Source organism: Suillus clintonianus, assembly GCF_016758775.1.
Source record: "Suillus clintonianus strain FC179 chromosome Unknown DEU56scaffold_89, whole genome shotgun sequence".
Classification (NCBI taxonomy): domain Eukaryota; kingdom Fungi; phylum Basidiomycota; class Agaricomycetes; order Boletales; family Suillaceae; genus Suillus; species Suillus clintonianus.
The window spans coordinates 122,744-144,933 of NW_024539313.1; the positions used below are offsets into that span (position 1 = coordinate 122,744).

At 49.4% G+C, this 22,190-nt stretch overlaps 3 protein-coding genes across 3 annotated transcripts; 1 reads left to right on the plus strand and 2 right to left on the minus strand.

Annotated features, from left to right (window-relative positions):
- Positions 1 to 460: 460 nt before the first annotated feature.
- On the plus strand, positions 461 to 6,195 carry DEU56DRAFT_759373 (uncharacterized protein; the record flags this gene model as incomplete). The annotated part of the gene is made up of 10 exons (XM_041350308.1): positions 461 to 533; positions 576 to 663; positions 710 to 728; positions 780 to 1,356; positions 1,428 to 1,780; positions 1,824 to 2,101; positions 2,134 to 4,970; positions 4,993 to 5,114; positions 5,203 to 5,489; positions 5,559 to 6,195. The coding sequence occupies 10 exons, from the start codon at positions 461 to 463 to the stop codon at positions 6,193 to 6,195; spliced, it is 5,271 nt and encodes a 1,756-aa protein (XP_041204471.1).
- Positions 6,196 to 9,780: 3,585 nt separating this feature from the next.
- On the minus strand, positions 9,781 to 11,625 carry DEU56DRAFT_916631 (uncharacterized protein; the record flags this gene model as incomplete). The annotated part of the gene is made up of 8 exons (XM_041357879.1): positions 9,781 to 9,910; positions 9,956 to 10,101; positions 10,155 to 10,291; positions 10,753 to 10,856; positions 10,911 to 11,104; positions 11,134 to 11,275; positions 11,328 to 11,471; positions 11,531 to 11,625. The coding sequence occupies 8 exons, from the start codon at positions 11,623 to 11,625 to the stop codon at positions 9,781 to 9,783; spliced, it is 1,092 nt and encodes a 363-aa protein (XP_041204472.1).
- A 640-nt stretch (positions 11,626 to 12,265) lies between these two features.
- DEU56DRAFT_916632 (uncharacterized protein) lies at positions 12,266 to 14,218 on the minus strand (the record flags this gene model as incomplete). Its single annotated transcript, XM_041357880.1, has 10 exons — positions 12,266 to 12,323; positions 12,371 to 12,558; positions 12,610 to 12,759; positions 12,819 to 13,090; positions 13,148 to 13,691; positions 13,739 to 13,822; positions 13,883 to 13,906; positions 13,961 to 14,071; positions 14,118 to 14,144; positions 14,195 to 14,218. The coding sequence occupies 10 exons, from the start codon at positions 14,216 to 14,218 to the stop codon at positions 12,266 to 12,268; spliced, it is 1,482 nt and encodes a 493-aa protein (XP_041204473.1).
- Positions 14,219 to 22,190: the final 7,972 nt, after the last annotated feature.

Sequence of the window (22,190 nt, forward strand, 5' to 3'; positions counted from 1 at the left end):
AATGGATCGACATTCAAAATTCTTGTTGCGTCGCCCGTAGAGAAAGGACAAATTTATGGTCAAACCGTGACATTTGACGATGACAGTGGATATTTCCGTCAGGTTTATGTGTAGTCAATGTTGCTGTCAGCAATGCATACACATGACCTGACGAGAATACTAGTGTTCGACGAGTGAGTATGAAAATAATTTCGGGGCCGAGCATCTCATGTACGGGATATTGACGACAGGTCGTTTGATCTATGAGAAGAAAGGCTCATATTTATGGACACGACGTGTAGAGACACTGAAAACATACCGTTGACCATATGAGAGATGTCAAGAATAGTTGGATCCTTTGCAGAGTCCTCGTTGTTTGAGCCAGGTTGTAAATCGCAGTCCAGTGAAGATATGTAATCTGATGGATATTGTGATGAGGAAATGAAACATACAATCAAGAGGCTTCAACCAAATTCGTCGCATGACGGCATACGGCCACGGCGCCCTTCATTTTTCGTCGGTTGCTCTTGAGAACCTTATCAGACCGCCCGTAGGTTTGGATAATGCGTAAGGCGGTATGCTGAACGTCCTCACAGGCGCCTGCAGCGTCTGTTTCGACAACGTGGAGTGGACTATATTCACACTGACCCTGGATGAAGCGGTAACTCAAGGGTTCTTGTCCAGGTGCGGTCTCGACTTTCTGCCTTGAGGTGTGATGACGAAATTAAAGTCACGGGTTTGGGTCCGCGGTAAATGCCGAAAGAAGTGTACCTGGCCGATTGGATCTGCACGTGTATTAGATCACGATCGGGGTGATTCATTTGTATCGCTTCGCCTTCAAGTTGCTTTCTTTTTGCTCCCACTACTACACTGGCTGCTTCATCGAGCTCACTGTCCACGACGACGACGAACAAGAATACAAACACAAAACGACGACCACGACTCTTCAGAGTACGATGAACGTGTCTGATCTACTTCAAGATTCACCAAGTCAGCATAGAAAACGCCCTTCTGCGCATGACGGCACGACGAGCACCAGCTCTTCTTCACCTGTTCCCCAACAAGTTGCTCAGAGTCAAAACGCCCCAACAAATCAACCTCAACCTACTTCAAATTCAGTTTCACCCCAATCTCATCCTGCCGCTCCTCGTCCAACAGCTCCACCATCTACCACCAATGCCCCCTACCCTGCACCGCCATCTTACTACCCACCTTCCCCATTCGTTCCACAGCGCATCACACCGAGGCAACCCCCAGAACAACCAATGGCCAGTCTCCAACACCCTCACCCTCACCCTCACAATCCCTGGGGTCCTCGTCCACCTTCGGGGTCCTCTCCACTTGTATCTGCAACTACCAGAGCGCCATTACCCGTTGGTCTGTCTTCTTTTCTTTTCATCTGAATGTGAACCTCATTCCTGTTTTCTCAATGAATTTTCGATCCATAGAGAGGAGTCCAGTCGTTCAACGCCAAAACGTAATCACAGCTCCCACTACTGCTCCTGGTCCTCCCATACGTCCGTTTTTCTCCTCTCACTACGCATTCAACCCTAACCCCCCAATAGCACCCTCCCATTCACCCCAAAACCAGCCTCAACCCCCCAAACAACCCGCACTCGACAAACGGCCTCCTTCAAACGCTCCAAACTTGAACCCCAATCTCAACAATCCAAGTCCAAATCTAAACCCAAATCTCAACTTTCGTGACCGCGAGCCAACTATGCGAGACTCTCTCCGAGAACGCGACCTTGTTATTCCTGGTCGTGAACAAGGTCTCCACCCCCGTGACTTGCGTGACCCTGTACTGTTACCGAGAGACCCTGGCTTGTTGCCTAGGGATGCAGGTCTATTACCGCGTGAGAGAGACCCTGGTCTACTCCCTAGAGAGCGGGAAGCCTCACTCCTTCCAAGAGAACGTGACGCTGGTCTACTACCTAGAGAACGTGACGCAGGTTTACAGCGTGATGCCAGTCTACTGCCCAGAGAACGTGACCTGGGTTTACTGCCAAGAGAAAGAGAGCCACTCCTACCACGAGACCGCGACACCCTCCCTCGAGAACGAGACCCGTTACTCACCAGAGACAGAGACCCCCATTTCCAACGCGAGCGAGACCCTCTCCTTGTGCGTGACCGTGAGCCACTCATACCTGGCAGAGAACCCCTTGCCCGCGAGAGGGAGAGAGACCCTCTTCTCTCGCGTTATCGAGATGAGCGGGAGAGGGATATGGATGTGATACGTGCCGCGGCGGCTGCTCGGGAGAGAGAGCATGACATGGAAAGACGGGAAATGGGCATGGAGAGGAGAGAGCCATTGGTTTTGGATAGACGGGACCCAGCTATGGATAGGCGCGATCCCGCTATGGACAGACGTGACCCCGCTATGGACAGACGTGACCCGGTTGTGGATAGGCGTGACCCAACCATGGACAGGCGCGACCCAGTTATGGATAGGCGCGACCCAACCATAGACAGGCGTGACCCACCCATGGACAGACGTGACCCAGTCATAGACAGGCGTGACCCACCCATGGACAGACGCGATCCACCCATGGACAGAAGAGAACCTCTCACCAAAGACAGACGAGAACAAGACCGCCCATCCCACGACAGACGCGACCCACACGCCCACCCAATGGACCGCTTCGAGCGTCCTCGTCCCCCCTCCGAACGTGGTCCCGTCCCCGCAGGCCCCGGCGTACTGCAACTCCACCCTGGCCCTGTCCATCCCCATCCCCACCCACATGCGCCGAATACGCTACAGCAAGAGCGTGATAGGGAGCGCGATAGGGAACGTGATAGGGAAAGAGAGCGCGAACGCGAACGCGAACGCGAAAGAGAACGCTCCCATGCTATTGTCCCCCCTCTAGACCGTGAGCGCCAGATGGCGATCCACAGGGAACGAGAAGCCTTGCGTGAGCGAGGGGAGAGGGAACTTCTGCAACAGCAGCAGCAGCAACGGGAGCGGGACGGAGACCGGGACAGAGAAAGAGAAAGGGAGCGCCCAGGAGATATGCAGCGAGATAAACCCAGCGCCGGGGAACGAGGACCTGGACCCAGTCATCGTGCATCTCCACTTTCCCGACCTCCCTACGTACCGACGAACTCCCACAGCCACCCATCGCCTCACGCACATACGCACGGACACACACCGAACCATGCGCATGCGCATATCCCATCACATACTTCTCATAGCCATCCCCCACCGACCCAGGGTCGTAGACAGTTGTTGCCTGGACAAGGACAGTTCCAGGCGTTGCCTCCTCCGCATCCGCACCCGCATGAATGGGATAGGGAGCATACTCAAACTCAGAGAGTGGAGAGGGAGCGTGTGGAAGTGCGAGTCCCTGAGAGAGAAAGGGACCGGGACCGAGATAGGGAGAGGGAGAGGGAGCAGAGAGAGCGCCTGCCTACTGATCAACGGTTGAGCGAGCGTCCGGGTCCAGGGGAGATCCTGCAGTTGAGGGATCCAGCGCTTTTGGTGAGGGATCGAGAGAGTGGCAGTGTTGGTATTGGTGTTGGGGGGAGGGAGCAGCGGGGTGAATTTATGAGAGAGCGGGAGCAGAGAGAACGGGAAAGGGTGGGGGAAAGGGAACGCGACCAGAAGGTGTTGTCAGATCGGGAGAGGGAGCAGAGAGAAAGAGAACTTAGGGGTATGGAGCCGCCTGAACGACGTATCGGAGGACGCCGTTCGCATCCACATTCACAAGCTCAGACTCAGGTGCACTCGCGGATGCCGTCTCCCATGATAGAAGAGAGGGAGAGAGCGATGATGGAACGTGAACGCGAGCGCGAGCACTTTGAGCGTGAGAGGATAGAAAGGGAGAGGATAGAGAGGGAGCACCTTGAGCGCGAGTACATGGAACGTGAGCGGGGGATGGGTATGAGCATCGCCGAGCGGGAGAGGATGGAGCGTGAACACCTCGAGCGGTTGGAACGACAGCAGCACCTCGACGCCCTTGACCGTGAACGCTTTGACGCTCTCTCTCGGGAACGCGAACATCTTGACCTCATTTCGCGCGAACACATCGAAGCCCGTGAACGTGCGGAGCGCTTGAACCTCGAGGCAATGGAGCGTGAACGCGCTGAACGTGAAGCCCTCGAACGCCTTCCCACTCCGCAGGAGCTTGCACTGCTTCTCCAAACCCGCATGGAGCGCCCGCATTGTAGCCTCGGGACTTGGGTGTTCCCTGCATTGCCGTTCCCATGGTTTTTCGGAGACCACATGCCCTGCATGAAGGAAGGAGATGTGCAGGAGATTGGAAAAGACGGCTTGGTTGTCCCTCCAGAAGTGCGCCTCACCGTCCTCATACCGGCTTCCTTCCTCCCTGCCTCGAGGCCACACAAGCTGAGGTTATGGGGTGGAGGACTATTACCCCCTCCACCGATACAGTTTTGGCCTGTACATGCGAACTTGAACGGCAACGCAGCAGGAAATGGTTCTGGCCCATCCGGACCAAGCACCACGCCTAACCCCTCAGGATCTGTAGCTAGGACCACGCCAAACTCTGCACCGCCCACTTACCATCCAATGCACGCCCCCCGCCGACGTGTCTACACCGACGACTCAAACGTTCTCGCATGCGCCGTACACGCTGGTCTTCTCACATGGAGTGCCGTCTGTCGCGCAAAGCAAGATGGCAAAGACATCAAAATAGTGCTTGGAGTCGTGCCCACCGTATCGAGTTTTGGAGGCAGCGTCCGGGGCGATGGAAATCACGTAGACCCTCCTGTGCGTGCGAGTATCGGACCAGCAAATGGAACCCCTTCAAACGGTGTCACACCCGCCGTATCAGCATTGAACGGGATCACGCCTAGCACCTCGCAGTCTTCTGCTTCGCAGCCCACCGTATCGTCTCATGGTTCTGGAAGCAATACCGGTGTTGCTGGAGCTACGGCGCTTGATGGGATGGGTTATGCTGGTGGTGTTTGGGCGAGTCGGTTCGTGGGTGGATGGGGGGAGGCGTTTTATGGGCATCCGAGTGCGGGGTATGGTACTGCGAGTGGGGATGCGAGGCAGAGACAGAGGAGTTTTGAAGAGGAAGCAGAGGATGATGGGAGGGGGGGTTGTTAGTGCTGGTTGGGGGTGGGGCCATGATGGGAGTGCGGTTGAGGTTGTGGATGTTGAGGTTGTTGAGGTGGGTGATTTGTTTCGTCCTTTTTCTTTCTTACTTTTTTTTGCATCGTTTGTGTGGTGCATGGTACTAATTTAGGATTATATTATAGAAGGGCACTGCACGAGGTCCTGGACTCGGGCGACGCAACAGGTCACAAAGGTTACAAGAATATGCAACACGTCGTGCGGCTCTGGCCCTTTCTCCTGCAACATCTGCCTCACCGCCACCACGCACGCATTTGTTTGCTGACGTCACGAATGGCCGCAAGCGACGCCGGATTGCCTTTGCAGATATCAGTGTGAATGGGAAAACTAGCACAGACCCCGAGAATCTGGAGGAGCTGCAGAAGATGCATGCGCGGACTTTGGTGTTTGGTGGCTGGGGGATGGGGGCTGGGTGAGTTCTATTCTGTTTTCGTATCCTTTTTGGAGTACAGAGCGGGAGCTGACTGGATGTTTCCTTTAGATTCAAATACACTCCAACGCTCCTTGCATGTGCGCTCTTCCCGCATCTCGCAGACCCTACCGTATGTGCATCTTTGCCTCGAAAGCGGCGGAAGACCATGCACACGCAAGACCCACCTGCAGGGGCAGGGGACGTGCGAATGGACGTAGATGGTGCCGGGGACGAGAGTGGGGACGAGCGATATGCAGTGGTTCTTGAGAGCGACATCGAGACGTACCTTGTTGCTCCTGGGCCTAGTCCGAGTGAAGGGTTCGTGTTGTCTGTCATCCTGCCTACACCTTCTACAGACGGGAAGAGGGTAGATGTTGTTGAGGAGCCTGCGGACGACAAGAACATAGTGACAACTGCGCCTGTACCAAAGACGCCTCCACCCACTTCGAGTGCTGGTGAAAACCCAACCAGTACCTCCGATGCGCCAAAGGAAGACCAAAAAACGCCAGTCCCAGATCCACCTTCACCTCAGCCCATATCCGCTTCGCCGCCTTCAGAAAAGACCGTACCTCAGAGCAGTCGTACCAAGGTCGTCCGAAGCAATCTCCAGGATACGGATTTCAAGTTTGAGCAAGATGGCGTCGTTGTGTGTGGTGAGGGAGAGGATATGAGAGTGAGAGTGGTGCGGTGGAGGTGGTATCTATGATACAATACTTGCAGGACTTTATCGAGCTTACTTATTAGGGCTTAGAATCAATATTGGTTTGGCGCTGTTCTATGCTCGGCAGTAGGTACCGTCAAGCCCACTTTCATTCTCAAGTGACACCATACAATAATCAGGTAAACCTAACGCTTGGCTTACTACATGACGTACCACGTGACATCTAACTTCTTCAGACTCTTCATTGATTGGACACCGCGTCTCATTATCAGATATTTGGCTACCTACCGCGCCTCCGTATATATATCACTCCCATTAGATCACTACTAGCCAGTTCCCTACCGTCTCCAGAATCATACGCTCTTCCTCATTGCTGTTCACCGTTTACTGTAACGGTGTTCCACGTTGGTAACTCCGGCACGAATCTCAGGTGCGTTCGGTACCCATGGCATGTACACTGAATATATCTAAAATTCAGAGCTTTCACCCCCAAACTGCACCAGCAACTGCCAATGTAACGGCAACACGAATGCACGGGTATCGGGACACAACTCTGGTGTGTCCTGCCCATTTGGCAATGACCTTCCTTGTCTCAACATCTCATACTCTCACGTTCTTATCCACGTCTCCACCCGAGTCCGCTTGCAACTGTCTTGCTGTTTGGAGACAATGTCATGGACTGCACTGCGTTTCTCTCATCTAGCCAGTCCTCACCTATCTGTGCTCTGGCCCATCTGGCGTCCATTCGTTCAAGCCATCTTTATAAGGTTCATCCTGTGTGTCACAATCATCGTGTTCACTTCAGACCAATGTACGTCTCGCAGACCTCTGCTCCATCTTCGTTACGCTCTGCCAAGGAAATCATTGACGGCTGTTGCAACGTTGAGACCTGGTTTCATCTTATGAACCAGATTCTCGTTTTAAATGACGCTGAGCTGATAGTGTTCAATTTCTAGTGACGACTTGGATATGCTCCTAAATTCCAGAACCGAAGAAAACTGAAGTTGCCGGAAAGCCCAAGGCTCCAGTCCACGAACGCCTCTAAGTAAATACTCATTTCTGAGATTCGGATCTCTTCAGTTTCTTCATCGTCAGCTCATTTTAGCCGTGTGGTGAGGTAGGAACGTCGAAGTGACTACGAGCATCAAGCATAATTAGGCGCATGCAATTTGCATTTCTTTGGCGGATTGCAACACTGATTGGCAATCCGTCAGTGAATTGCATTTTTTGACATAGGTGCACAAGTGAATCGGTCTGCCATCACCCCATCCTGCTAGATGTCACGGTCCATTTGGGACACAAGCGGTTTGTTTAGGTAGCCATAAAGTTTATTTTCAGTTCAGCTGAACAAATGACCTACCACCTCCAACCGCCAATTGTAATTTGGAGATCCTACAATATCAATACAATTCTTTCACGATTGCGCTCCGCTGTCGTTGTCTACCTCACTAATGAAGGCCGCAAGGGGCTCTGCAGTAGGAGCGGCGTCATTAAAGTTGACCACGGCTTGTTTACAGGGTGAGTCTTCTAGTAAGTTAGACGTATTATAGACTCACTGGAGCCGTTGCAGTTACTTGAAAACACGTTGATGGTCCCCCCCTGCGCAATGAAGTTGTTTTGTATGAGTATGATGCAGTTGTTGGAGTTTGGAGAGGGGTGTTTGACATTCGGCTGGGGAGTACCATCATCCTTGGAAGCATGAGCTGGTCTCGGCTTTGCACTAGTGTCTTGCAGTGCCGCGAGAGGGTACACTCCAGTGGAAGTATCCATTACAGAGAAGTGCGTGTTTCAAGAAAGATATTATAACAGGCGTGATTGCAAAATTATTGAGGCGCCAGAGGTCTTGTCACCAGCGGCTCGCCTTGTCTTGCGTGACGAATGGTGGGAATGAACTTCAGACAAGGCGTCTGGTAGCACCACGCTGTTGAGACCCAAATTGTACCTTAAGTACATTACAGAGTACCCATTCAAACTCCGTTAGAGTTTACGTTGATCCGAGCTGAGTGCGAGTGGCGTTACGCCGTCGAGGTGATCAGATAGGGGAGCCACGCGGCGCGGAGGGTGCTAGAAGGGACGACATGAGGAAACCATACACCTCACCATGTGGCAGCATATATGCACACCATAGGTCCAGACAGCCCACAAGGGACTCGGATGCATGCATTTAACGTGGTCGGTGGTTGCGAACGTCACGGATAAATGCGACAGACTGCAGGACGTTGCGAAACTTTCGTTGCAATCGGAAAGGTCCACATTTGCATCACTGACACAAATCGTTTATTCAGTACTTAATAATAAATGAGTATGTACAATATCGTGCCATGACGAGCTCGAGACTAGGACAAAAAATGAGAAATGCGCGTAGGGTTAATCAACAGCCCACAGGACCAAACCCTTAAAGTCAAAAAATTGAGATAAAACGTCCAGCATGTCATGTGCATAGGGTCAATCAACCGTTCAACGGCCCCGCACGACTAAAAATTGTGAAGTAAAAAAATGTCCAAGATAGGGTCAATCAACGACCTCACAGGACTAAACTCTTCGATAGTAAAAACGCGAGACAGTGTCCAACATAGGGTCGATGATGACCCCACAGGACTAAACTCAAAAAAAACAACATGAGTTGCTTAGTTGTGAGATGGAAGAGCAGTCTGTTTAACTAATCAGCAGTAAAAGATCGTCAAGCTCTTGGATTTTTTGTCAGAGGTAAGGCTCGACCCACCAGCTCCTGTGCAATTCGGGGATCCTATATTGACCACGACGTGCTGGCCGAGCGTGTTGCCGTTGAATATGACGCTATCGCGACCATACTCCATCGGCGCCAACTGTCTCGCCATCATCGGGGGCTGCAAGGAGGTATCCGGAGTTCCAGCATCAGACATCCAACCACGAAATTATATTAGTATATATAAGATTATAATAAACAAAATTGCCACAATAAGTGTAACAATGATAAGTCGTGTTGTGAAGTCTTACATGGGAGGATAGACAAGGCAGGAGTCACCATCTACGTAAGGATGAGATTAATTATCGAGTGTGATCAAAGGGATGTGGATTACCAATGTCCACCTAGCCTTGCAATTGTGACCATTTATAGACGGTAGTCCCTTCAATTATAATGTATGCTTGCCTTGACAGAGCGTACAAAGGTCACCATAAGGGCAGGGATTGCACAGGAGTATCTGCATGGCAAGGAATTTAACTTTTGCAATTTTGATGCTCCGTCAACTCTAGCATCTAAGTATGTAATGGAAGCGTGCTTTTATGAAAGGTACAAATGATGTCAGAATGTTACCAATTGGTATGTTCTTGCAAGTATTAGCTACGAACACACTTGTTGGACTCGTGACCAGCAAGGTAATAGCTAGTGAATTTGGAGAAAGAATCTCATCATGATATGTGCTAGTAAGTCTGTATCATCACAGACTATGTAGTCTATCATTGCATCATGACCGCCTTAATTGCCACTATGGGTAAAAACACACAAAAACGAGCAGAATTTATCACTAAGTCTTAGTTTGAAGGCCGGGTATAACCTTGGTGTCAGAAGATACTCTCTCACACAGGTTTTGGATCACTGAACGTGGATTGTATAGCGCATGCAATAAACTATCTTGTGCCAACTTTGTGCTACACATCACCACTACTACTGTCAGGGACTGAAGCCTCTTTCATTTGGGCTCGCCTCTCTCGAATCCTCGCCAGCGCACTGTTCTTGACCGGGGGACGTTGAGCAGTTGAGTATGAAGGAAAGATTTGCCTAGAAAATATGAGCATCAGCAGAGCGGAAAAAATAATCAATCACCTGTTCCACCACACAGCAAGATCGTCTACCTCTTGTTTCTCGTCGGGATCTTCGAAGACGTCCAAAATGGAGTTGTAGAACCTTTCGGAATCTGTGACTGTGTCGGTACGCGAGAAAACAGGTGAGGAGGTGAGGGCGAACCGGACCTGGAAAGAAAGTTCACTTAGAAGAAATAAACAGATTTGAAATGTAGACGCACCTGAGTTGCAATGTATGCAATGGATGGTAGAGTAATTCGGGTCATCCCGTGAATACGAGCATTACCTGAACGAGTTGCCTTTGGTTCTCTGTCTACAGAGCTAGGGGACGTAAAGACATGTTTATATGCCTGTAGGTCTAGTTCAGCGCAAAGAAACCCGGAAGTGACACAAAAGTTTATATCTCACGCAAACTAACAGGCTAGTGTTGCCACAGCTCAGACAACAACTTTTGAAATAAATTGACATTGTGGGCTGAATAAAATTCCTTAAATCATGAGAATATTTATGTAGGTAGATTGGGCCAGGAACCGGGGGGTTACCTGAGGACATTTTTCACTAGGATACATTGTTGGCCCACCATGAAGCAGCTCAGTGATAACTCCAAAAGCCAGACTCTTTACTGAGTTGCTTCATAGACATGTGAATATGCATCTCTATGAAAAATGCCCATATGTAACCCCCCGGTTCCTGGCCCAATCTACCTACATAAATATTCTCATGATTTAAGGAATTTTATTCAGCCCACAATGTCAATTTATTTCAAAAGTTGTTGTCTGAGCTGTGGCAACACTACTAACAGGGCACTTCGAAACAGACCATTCCACGGATCCTCAGGATCATAATGGTAGTCAGCATATAAGAACAACGGCCATTGGTCTCCGGTCACCATAATCTCGCCACTTCGTAGCTTAGCTTTTGTCCTGCATGGCGTCAGTATGTACGCCAAGTAAACAGACAAACAAGGTACCACGCACTCTGAGTGAGACCAGTCCAGGCCAGCAGGACAAAGTAACGCGCCTGTCCGTTCGTGATGAAAACCACGGTCAATTTTCACATTGCGAGCGAGAGGAGGAACCAGATTCTGTCCCTTGGGGGTAATCCAGTCAAGCACACTGCCTTTGAGGCTTTTGGTGTCATCACCTCTTGCTCCAGAGGCGCCCTTGGTGAGCTGAGGGGAATGTGAGGTACACAATTTACTTTAAAGAGGTAGGAAAACGGAATAGTACTTGCCAGTTCTGCAACTACGTCAACCTCATCATCTCCGCTATGGATCAAGCGCTCTTCCAGGCCAGCCACAGACTTGAGGAGCTCTTGAAAAACACGATGCTCACGCCGTTCCCTGTACATGCGATTAAATAGGCTGCATGTAACTCTGTAGAAAAGCAAAATACTCATTGGTGAAGTTTTCCTCTGGAATCTCGGCCAATTCTCCCATACGTAAGATTCCATTTGTGAGGAGGGCTTGGAAGTTGCAAAGAGCGTGCACTGTTCGCCCAAAATGACGTCCGTAGTGTACCAATGGATCGGCCGCACTCCTGTATCACGATTGCAAAGGTCAGCGGCAATGGCTTCCCGCAAATCTAAAGTCACCCACGGCCTTTTCCTGGGGCCGAGTTGAAGGGCATCAACAGGCTGTTTGCGACGTTGGCCGCAGGATTGCTGGTCGTCGAAGTCTGCCATAGCAGGCATAATGGTTGTGAGGCAGGATGAAAATCACTGGTATTTTCCACTATGACTCGGACAGTCAGATTTTAACCCTTCTGCTATGTTATTTGGTGTGGTTTGAGCGGGTGACTTGAATCTGTTTTGGGAATTCAAGCAGTAGCGGCTCGGAACTCGTTAGGAAACATTGTCGATGAGGTAACAATTGACTTGTCAATTACACACTTACTAAACAACAGACAGGTTTTTGAACTGTGGAGCCGCATTCGCGAGCGCGATGATAAGTACCAGATTTCAGCAGCAGTCGCAAGGCGTGACATCAAAGCTTACATATCCAAGGAGTTAGAAGGGTCGGATTTTCAGGACGGACAGTTTGCAGTCCTCGCTGAGAAAGCTGATGGACTTTTCGAGTGGGCGCGTGCGCGTGCGAGTACATCAAAGAGTCCCATACTGGATTATCTCCAAATGATTGCTACGAGGCCGTCGTGTCACGCGATCCTGCTGAAAGAAGCTTATTGTTGCATGAAAAGTTACTTGTTTGCTCAGGTTCATTGAGAGCGCCCTACCAAACACTAGCTACAAAATTCTACACCACGACTTTGTGATACAGTATGTACAAAGATAAATCAAATCGTAACGTATTCTTTGTATTGATGCCTGAAAACATTCAATCATGCCTCCGAGTCGGGCCTCGTAGGCCGTTTGCTAACGCCAGCGCATTTCGGCTACAATGCATACATGAGACAGATTGAGTTAAAGTACATTTACTCACAGGTCAGCTAGCCAGCCACCTTCTCCGTCGCGGGTAGTGATCCAGTAATTCAACTCAACTCCTTTGTTGTCAGTGCGCTGGCGGGCCATCGTGAGGAGATGTAATTGGTGGACGGCCTCGTGACGCACGTCCGCAGAGCGTAAAGTGCCAGGGTTGATAACAAAGCGACGCTTGAACTTCAATACATACTATAGAAAGGGGTCAGTGTCAAATACAAAGTCGTCGACAACAGCACGTACCATTGCACATATCACCGACATGAGTTGTGTCGGAATTTCTCGGTAGTCATTAGGGAACAGGTCCAGCAAGGTGCGTTCACCGCTGTTCTGGACCGTTCGCAATAGCCGCTGCGCCATTATGATCAATAGCGTCAACCTACGATACGGTTTCTGAAAACACTGAATGTCAGTTCCATCAGAAGATGATGTTCGAAAGAAAATGATAATACCCCTTGTGCGTCGCGGGTGAAGTTAATCGATGAGGCCACACTTTCGTGGGACGTCAACCCAGTAAGGCCATTGATGTAAGCTGTAATCATATGGGGGGGCTGGCTTTGAAGATCGTAACCTCCGATGGAAGCCCTGTCTGAATGTTCGATGTAGGCAGCTGCGCTGGCTTTCAAACTCTTGACGAATGCCGTCCGCTCGCTTGTTACCAATTTGATAGCATTGTCGACGAGTTTCAAGTCTTTTCGTTGGCCGGTTTGACTACATTGGAGGCCTGATATAATGTGAGCAACTCGATATAGTGAACATTATTCATGTTCAACGTGCCTACCTTTCTCTGGTGGTTGACCATAACCCGTCGACATGGCAATCAACGTTTGAATCTCCCGAATACATCGTGCCTTGTAAACGGTACTTGTCTCCAAGCCGAACATGTGCACGAAATGTTTGCCCCAAGTTCTACCATCTTGGAGGCACACCCACGCCGCGACGAAGTGCCTCTCGATGTAGTCTTGGGTGTAGTTAATGCCCCTACGGAACTGTTGGGGGTCACATAAGATATAGTGCCCCTCAACGATGTTCGGCGTCGTTATGAACATCGGTTGTGGAATTAGGGAGGTGAGCAAAAGTGCGGGCCCACCATATGTCGGTGGTGCAACTGCAGGGGGTTGGGACGATGGTGTTGATTCCGGAGCTAGTGGGAGCCCAAAGCCCATACTAGTAGGAGGGGCAGGGGAGGGCGCTTCAAATGCTGATGTATCGTTGTCCATCCATATCCCTTCACTCAGCGAACTGATGGCCGACATGAATTCGTCGTCACCGAAATCCGCGCTGAAAGTCAAGGGGATTGTTGCGTCATCCGGTTTGGCAACCTTCTATCGAAAAAAGTGAATCGTTGCATTTGTTGCAATATTAAACGTACCTGTAATGCTGGTAGCGGGACATTTTCTTCATCCGAATACATACAGACCTTTTTCCACCCATCCGGGACGACAAATCCGGTTGGCTACCAGGGAAAAACACAAAGTGAATTAACACCCTAATCACCCTTGACGGAAATACTTACCGACAGCGCAAGCTCATCAGTACTCTGTGAAGGACATTAATAGGAATTTTCGAATAGACTGGTATATGAATAAAATACCACATATGTTGGACGGAAGACTCCAGTCTCCACGCCCGAAGTCTGTGTAATATCCTCCCGTATATAGGCCACTTTGAAAAATGATTTTTTGACATCTTCGAAGTCAAATTGCTGGAATAGTGTGAGTCGGATAATATCATAGAAAATAGGAACTTACTGGATGGACAACCCATTCCAGTGATATCTGAGATATAATTAGTTTGAACTTGAAGGGGGTGTGTAGATGTAGCCAACTTTAAGGCGAGACTCGGAGGACATGATAAGTCACTCAGATGGCGAATTGCGCTGTTGGACTGCATTTTCAGCCAGCTTTCTTAAAGTCAGTACTCGCGTCAAAGGATAGGTCCGTGAATCAGACACGTGTATGATCCAGGAGCCAGGACTCCTTGATAAGCGCTCACCAAATTGAATACATGGCTGACCCCGTTCGTTTTTTTTGACGAAGTCGTGGACCAGGTGCTGGGAGTGATTACTGATTTGGATTACTGGCTCGAGATCGGTGTACAAATACGAATACTTGTCAGCTCCTGGACAGTGGAGACTATCTATCGCCGTTCCATTACCTCAAATGTTCTATAGAGTAGTGACATATAATGTTCGCCATCTCCTTAAAGCAAACTCCGGCATTGGCCAGCGGCTTAGCGCTTTAAATTTGAATACAGCGGCTAAGAATCCATAGACCTAGACGAACTCTCTTGATAGATGAAAAAAAATATTACATAATCGATGCCTGGATTACCGATTTATATTTGTAGCTCGAGATCCAGTGTCGTACTGTACAAAATATGAATAGATGAATCTTAAGTTGGATTTGTAGTTCAAATTGTGAATCTAAATGTACGCATACGAATACTGGTCGCAAATTTTCATGAATTGGCAGTTCGCTTATGATTGGATTAAAGACTCCCGTATGACCAGTAATTCTACAACAGACGACGTGGACAACAGGCATACAGTGCAATCTGATAGGTGTACCACCGTAGGTCCGTATTGCAACGTGTGTGAGCCTGTGTGAGCCGCTGTCGGAATAACCCGTAAATTTACTTAAGTACTTCAATCGATTTTACTAGAGACTTGAGCAGTATAACAAAGACACAAGAACTTCCAATTTTCAGTGACAATATGTCCTCCACACTCGGGCAGCATACTCTTGCACCAGGCACCCCCGCTCAGCCTGACCGTCAAATCAATTCACATACTCTTTTGCCGAATCTTGTGGGTAATTCCCTGAACATCCAACGTCTTGAATTGTGCTGCTTGGCGCAGCAACGTGTCACGATCATGTCCTCAAGAGACATACCCCTCTCTACCTATCTCCCACGAAGCCGTGCAAGAATCGCAAACTGTGTGTGTCATTGTTAATACTAGTATTAATCCCCAGTGACAATCAACTAGATGGAATCCTTATGCCTTCCCCCATACTGGGAGACACATCACGACAGTGATCTCACCATTGCTCTCATAAGCGCTCAACGCTTAGAGCGTCGGGCAGAGTGTCGACTTATCCGGAGACGTCTGAAACGTGTCATGATTGAAAAAGAACTCTACGACCATATGGAACAACGGATGAGTCACAAACTTCGCAAAGCTGACTCTGGGGTTGGTATCTCCCGAGGTGCATTGCGCATGTCTGGCCGCGCACCTGCAGGCATGATATTTGATGATGCGGATAGTGATGTATCGAGTGTGGTGCCTGATTTGGACATAGATGCATCTTCTTGACAGGACGGTGTCCCATCGGTCGCTGGTCAGGGTGTGTACCATAATTTTTTCACATTGACATGCTGTACACTTGTTGTCCATTTTGTACCTTAGCCTTTCCTACCCCTTCTTGAAGTACTCAGTTTTTTGATATATATAATGTATATATGTCATTATTCACTGCGGAACGGCAAATTGTTTATGAGTATGTGCTACCTTTGTGATTGAGAATTGCGACAACCGATAGTACAAGACTTGGTGCCATGACTATTTATCAGGTGCGCACATGTTAAAGAATGTAGCAGAACTAAACATCATCTGTAGTCAGATCAATGATCTCCATATCTCCTTTCTTCTCCTGTCCTATACAGTCATGGCGCTCAAACATGCGCCTCATCATGATGAGCTCGCAACAATTGCACCTTGTGAGGAAACAATGAAATTCGTCTTTCGTGAGACCAGGTCGGGTGAAGGAGTCTAGTTTCATAAGCCTCTCGAACGTTGTGTGAGTGTCATGTCTTCGAAGCTGTTGCCTTTCGATAACTTCCGCCAGTTCGATGTCTACAATTTGAAATAAGTATCAACTTGTTTAGTACCGCACACCGAGTCCTAGCTTGCTCATATACGTACCATTCCCATCAACAAACACAATTTCTTGTGGTCTGGCTTCGTTAGGACCTGTGTTATGAAGCGCGTTAGCTCAATGGTGCTACTGATGGTTGCCGCATCTTGACAGAGGTGTAGCTCACTTCGTCTTGAATAACTCTTGATGGGTAACCCGATCGAACTATGCAATTTCTCAATGAAAACTAAATGAACAAATTTGTCAGGTAATCTTGAATAGGTCACGGCTGTCCAGCCTAGTAGGGGTGCCGGTGACTCACCAACATAACCACACTTGCTCAATGCACAACAGGCAACGTACTCTCCTGCATTTGGTCCCCGAGTCATCATGACTATTGCCGCCTCATAGTGGTCACTGGGATCACTTTTATTCAAGAGCAAGCATAGGCAGCGTGGTCCTCGGAATTGGTGAGATCTGCGATATGCTACAAGGTCAGAAGGAGCAACGCGCTCTCCATCGTCCTTGACTGGCCTGGATCCATGCAAAAAGTGAGTAAGACGTCCAAGATATTCAACCCTTTGTATAAGTTGGCTAACGCACCAATACCACACACACAGTGTTTTTCCGGTCTCATCCAGTTCGAGCACAGCATTCATCCGGTTGCTGACTTGAACTGCAAGCCTCGTTCGCTGATGCTCTCGTTTAAGTTCTTCAGCTGCAATGCTGGAACGTACATGATCAGGAGCCATAATAGTATGCCGAGGTTCGACTTGTACAACTGCTTCGAGTCTCACTGTCCTCAGGGCTTTTATACTATTTCGTGTGTTTACTGCCAGTGCGTAGTTTTTACAAAATCCCGTATCTATTTCCTAATTGAAACATGTAGACTGTTTACATTCATGTTTCGAAGCTTTCCTGAACCCTAAGTGAGCGCTCTGGTTGGATTCACTTCCACAAACGTAAAACAACACGAAATGCTTGGCTGCCTCGGGCTGCAAGCAGCCTGAGACCGAGCACCTTATCAAACTGTCCCATAGTAACACAAACAGGTGACCGTGACGATATACTGCTGGCTTGATGTACACGGTTTCACTGACTTACAATGAATGACTCGCCTCCATCCTCAGAAGCATCTTCTGCAACCCCGAGAGGATTTTCAACTATCTGCCCTTGTGGACGAAGCTTTGGTCAGTTAAACGCATATGCGAACCATCAACGGACCTGTAAAAAGAGGAAGAAACGCCTTTCCAGTGCACTTGCCAAGGCGAAAGAGGCGTGGACTATAAGAAAAAAGCCATGCCTTGAAGGCCAACCTAACATGACAGCCGGGCTCATTTCCCCTTCAACTTGGACGTCGCATAGGCCAGGAGACAGCGAGGCAAGCCAGGGGCTGGATCATAAGTTTGCAAGCTCAGAACTCAGTTCTGAGGAGGCTACTGTCGGCGGAGTAGAGCGTAATCTAGGGTCGGGACCAGGAAATGAAAATGAAAATGATGTGAGTGTTATTGGGAAAGTTATAGCCTTGCTTTTCACCGAGATCGAAACCTAGGATGGGTTCAATCCTGCAGAATCTTCGCATGCGGTTGATGATGGACGGTCGCTGGCTGAGCGTCGCCCAAGACGCCTTGATCGCCGTCTGCCTGCGCGGTTTCGAGATATTCTTCCTCAACCCCCGCCCATGGCCGAGCTAGCCCTGCCGCCAGCGGCAGATATCCCGCCCACTTCGGATGCAAGTGCACTGCCGTCCCGCACACTTCGCTTCTTCCGCACACTTCCTAACGTATTCGGACTTTTGCGTCAGTACTACAGCAATGGTCTGCTAACGCACGACCCAGAAGAGATTACAACTCTGGAGAACCTCACTCTGACGCACTCAGACCAAGAATGTCCGGATCCCGTTATGCCCGCTCCTGTAATGCAGCATGACAACTTGGAAGCCCCAGACACCTTCTATCCGTATCCAAACAAGTCCTCATTTCTCCTTGGCGATTGGTTTTGGAACGGGGGTATCCAGAAGTCGCAAAAGAGCTTCACGGAACTCTTACGGATCATCGGCGATCCTGAGTTTCAGCCTGAAGATATCCGTACCACGCGCTGGAACTTCATCAACCGTCAGCTTGGATCTACTGTGGAAGATGCAGAAGGGCGTACACCCTTTGAGGGTGCTGGATGGAAGACGAATTCAATCAAGATTAAAATACCTGTTCACAATCGTGCGGATGGTTCAGGCGTTCATGACTACCTCACCACAGAATTTTATCATCGATCGCTGGTATCCGTCATCAAGGAAAAGCTTGGGAACGAAAAGCATGACCAACTCTTCCACTATCAGCCCTACGAATTGCTTTGGAATGGCGGACGATCTGAGACACCCATTCGTGTTCATGGAGAACTCTATACTTCCGACGCCTTCATCCAGGCACACCGTGAACTTCAGGAATCGCCACCAGAACCTGGGTGCACCCTAGAGCGTGTGGTTGTCGCCCTCATGTTTTGGTCCGACTCAACTCACCTAGCTTCCTTCGGCAATTCAAAACTCTGGCCCTGCTATATGTTTTTTGGGAACGAGTCGAAGTACAGAAGGTGCAAGCCTTCTTGCCGTCTATGTAGCCATGTCGGCTACTTCAATCATGTAGGTGTCCATACGCTCTCTTGTTACTTTTGTACTCAAGCTCACGCCATCTTCTAGCTCCCGGATAGTTTCAAAGATTTCGCTACAAAGCACTTTGGTGGTAAAGGCCCCAGTGCTGACTTTATGGCGCACTGCCACAGGGAACTTTATCACGCACAGTGGAAGATTCTACTGGATAGTGAGTTTGTTCAAGCTTGCAAACACGGAATTGTGATACGCTGTTGTGATGGAATCGAGCGTCGCTTTTACCCTAAGATCTTTACTTATTCTGCTGACTACCCAGAAAAGTGGGTCAAATTTCATACCTAGAGGGCCGATGGTCTAAATTCGTTGCTCATTCCATTGTCAGGGCGTTAATAGCTACCATACGCAATCTGGGTGGGTGCCCGTGCCCTAGATGCCTCATCCCAAAGCCCCGTATTCAGAATCTGGGCATGCCGCTGGACATGAAACAACGCCAGACCCTCTTGCGCGTGGACGACCACGCCCGGCAAAGTAAAATTGCCACCTCCCGCTCACTTATTTATGACAGCGGCTATGGCGTTCGCAGCAGCCATGTTGAAAACCTACTGAAAGAACACTCATTGGTGCCAACTTCTGTAAGTTTGAGTCGATGCTGAACTCTTGTATGAATGTTGACCACTGCCTTTTAGAATGCGTTTTCGGAGAGGCTGGGATGCATTGGCTTCAATTTATTTGCTATGCTCATCGTAGACCTCCTGCATGAGTTTGAGCTTGGGGTCTGGAAAGCCCTATTTACCCACCTGATACGTATTCTCGGCGCTGCTGGCAAGAGTGATGGATTGGTGGACGAGCTTGACCGTCGGTAAGTTTTGTTCGATGAGCCTGGCCTACTCTGACGAACGGAGTACTTAAGGTATAGACTCGTGCCCACCTTTGGGCGTGATACCATTCGAAAGTTCGCTTCAAATACATCTGAAATGAAGAAGATGGCTGCGCGCGACTTTGAAGACATTCTTCAGGTAAGGTTTAACTTTCTTTTTAACGTCTCTCCATGATACATATGCCTTTAATCAGTGTGCCATCCCGGTTTTTGACGGCCTCCTACCAGAGCCACACAACAGAAACATCTTAGGTCTACTTAGTACGTGCGCAAGCTGGCATGCCCTGGCAAAGCTGCGCATGCATACCGATGAGACGCTTAACCTCCTTGACGTTGCAACCGCTACCTTGGGAAAGCAGCTTCGCCATTTCCAGAAATTTACCTGCTCGGCTTTCAAGACCCACAAACTAAAGCGGGAAGCAGAGTGTCGTCAGCGCCAGAAGTTAAGGAACCTGGTTGGCCGCGGAGAGGCAGTGGCGACCGAGTCAACACCTCAGACAGCTCGGAGACCAAAGACATTTAATCTACAAACCTACAAGTTACACGCCCTGGGTGATTATACCACTTCCATACGCAACTTTGGCACAACTGACTCCTACAGCACCGAGCCGGTGAGTGAAAACGTCAGTCTATTATATCCTCCACCATCTAAACAATATCTTGTGCAATGTAGGGAGAGCTAGAACACCACACCTCGAAAGCAAGGTACTGTCGAACAGGACCGAAAAGAATTTGTGAAACAGATAACGAGGATCGAACGGCGCGAGGCTCGCATACTCAACATCCGTGACAAGCAACTACCGCAGGGTGCAGTGGTGGAAGAGGAAGAAGTTGCCACCTCACCCGAAGCTCATTTCCATGTTGGGAAATCTCAAAATTACCCTGAGCACATCCCGCTGTTCCTCCAAAGGCATGCGGGGGATCCTGCTGTCAAAGTGAGCGCTTCGTAGTTGTTATGTCAACTTGAATGCAAGGCGGTGCTGATTCTGAGTGCCAGGACTTTTTACCCAAGCTTCAGCACTTTCTCCTCAATAAGATCAAGGAGGTCTTAACCAGGGAGGGTACTATGCATACTGACAGTTCCGCCAGCGCTACAGTCCCAGGAGCTATCCCGGTATGCTCAGACTGGGAAGGACGTGTTTTGATCAAGGCCGATCGCATGTACAGGCACAGCTTGATGCGGCTTAACTACACCACGTATGACGTCCGCCGAGCGCAGGACGTCATAAATCCATCGACCTCTCATTGCAATGTTATGCTCTTGGGCCAAGCGAGGGAGGGCTCAACCGCCCATGAAGGTCATCCTTATCTTTATGCTCGTGTACTCGACATCTATCATGTCAACGCCACTTATGTCGGCCCCGGCGTGGCTGGCTATCACTCGCATCGAATCGACTTCTTGTGGGTGAGATGGTACCAATTCCTTGACAGACACCCCAGTAGGCAAGCGCCTCTAGATCGTGTCTGCTTCCCGCCTACCGCGGAGCCAGACTCGTTTGGGTTTGTTGACCCTGATGATGTCCTTAGGTGCTGCCACATTATTCCATGCTTTGCTCAACGTATGCAGCACTTGGACGGTAGGGGCATCTCACACTGTGCTCAGGATAAGTTGGATTGGAAGTCCTATTATATCAATCGGTGTGTCCAACATCGCTACTAACGGAGCTCCTCTGACTTGATGGGTTAGTTTTGTAGACCGGGATGCCTTTATGCGGTATCAATGGGGGTTGGGAGTTGGGCACACCTATGCTCATACCGTCATGCGTCAAGATGAACCAACGGTTGTGCAAGACGACTTTGAAGAAGAGGAGGTTTTGAATTCTGGCCCAGGTTGCGGCGCGTCCGACTCAGGTAGTGACTCAGAATTGGAAGGGTCTGACTCCGACTGGGGCTCTGCTTCACATGGAGGCGGTGACAGCGATAGCGACCAGTCCCTTGACTATGAGAACTAGGTTGGTTGGCGTAGATAGGTGCCTCTGGTACAGGGTTTCGTGATTCAAATTTCGACACTTGATTCTATGCTCCTGGTTCTCCACCCTCATGACTCGGCACTAATGTTCAGAACTGTATTTTCTCAAGATCCGCCTTACTTGTCTTCCAGTGAGATCGTACACTACATTGCTTTTTTTTCTGGACTCGGAGGCAGTTCAAATAAGATTCTTCTGTTAGTTTTTTTAATCCTTGATTATTGTCCAAAGCTCTATGGTGGATACTACTGGTTTTTACACTACGGAATCTACTATAGTTTTTGTGCGTTGATGTTGTCGTGAGTTTTCGGAAAACCGACGGAAGAATCCGCTTCTATTAATAACTTGAATATGTACTGCTTATCGATGACTTGACTCGCAACTCCCAGCCTCACCGCAGCCGCCAGCAGCAGCGCTGCATAATTCCAACCACAGGATTGCTACAAGATCAGAGATCGGCGCCGTCCCTGGTGCAGAGGTGCGTTTGTTCAAGTTCGTTGTCCCAAAATCAAACAGCCATA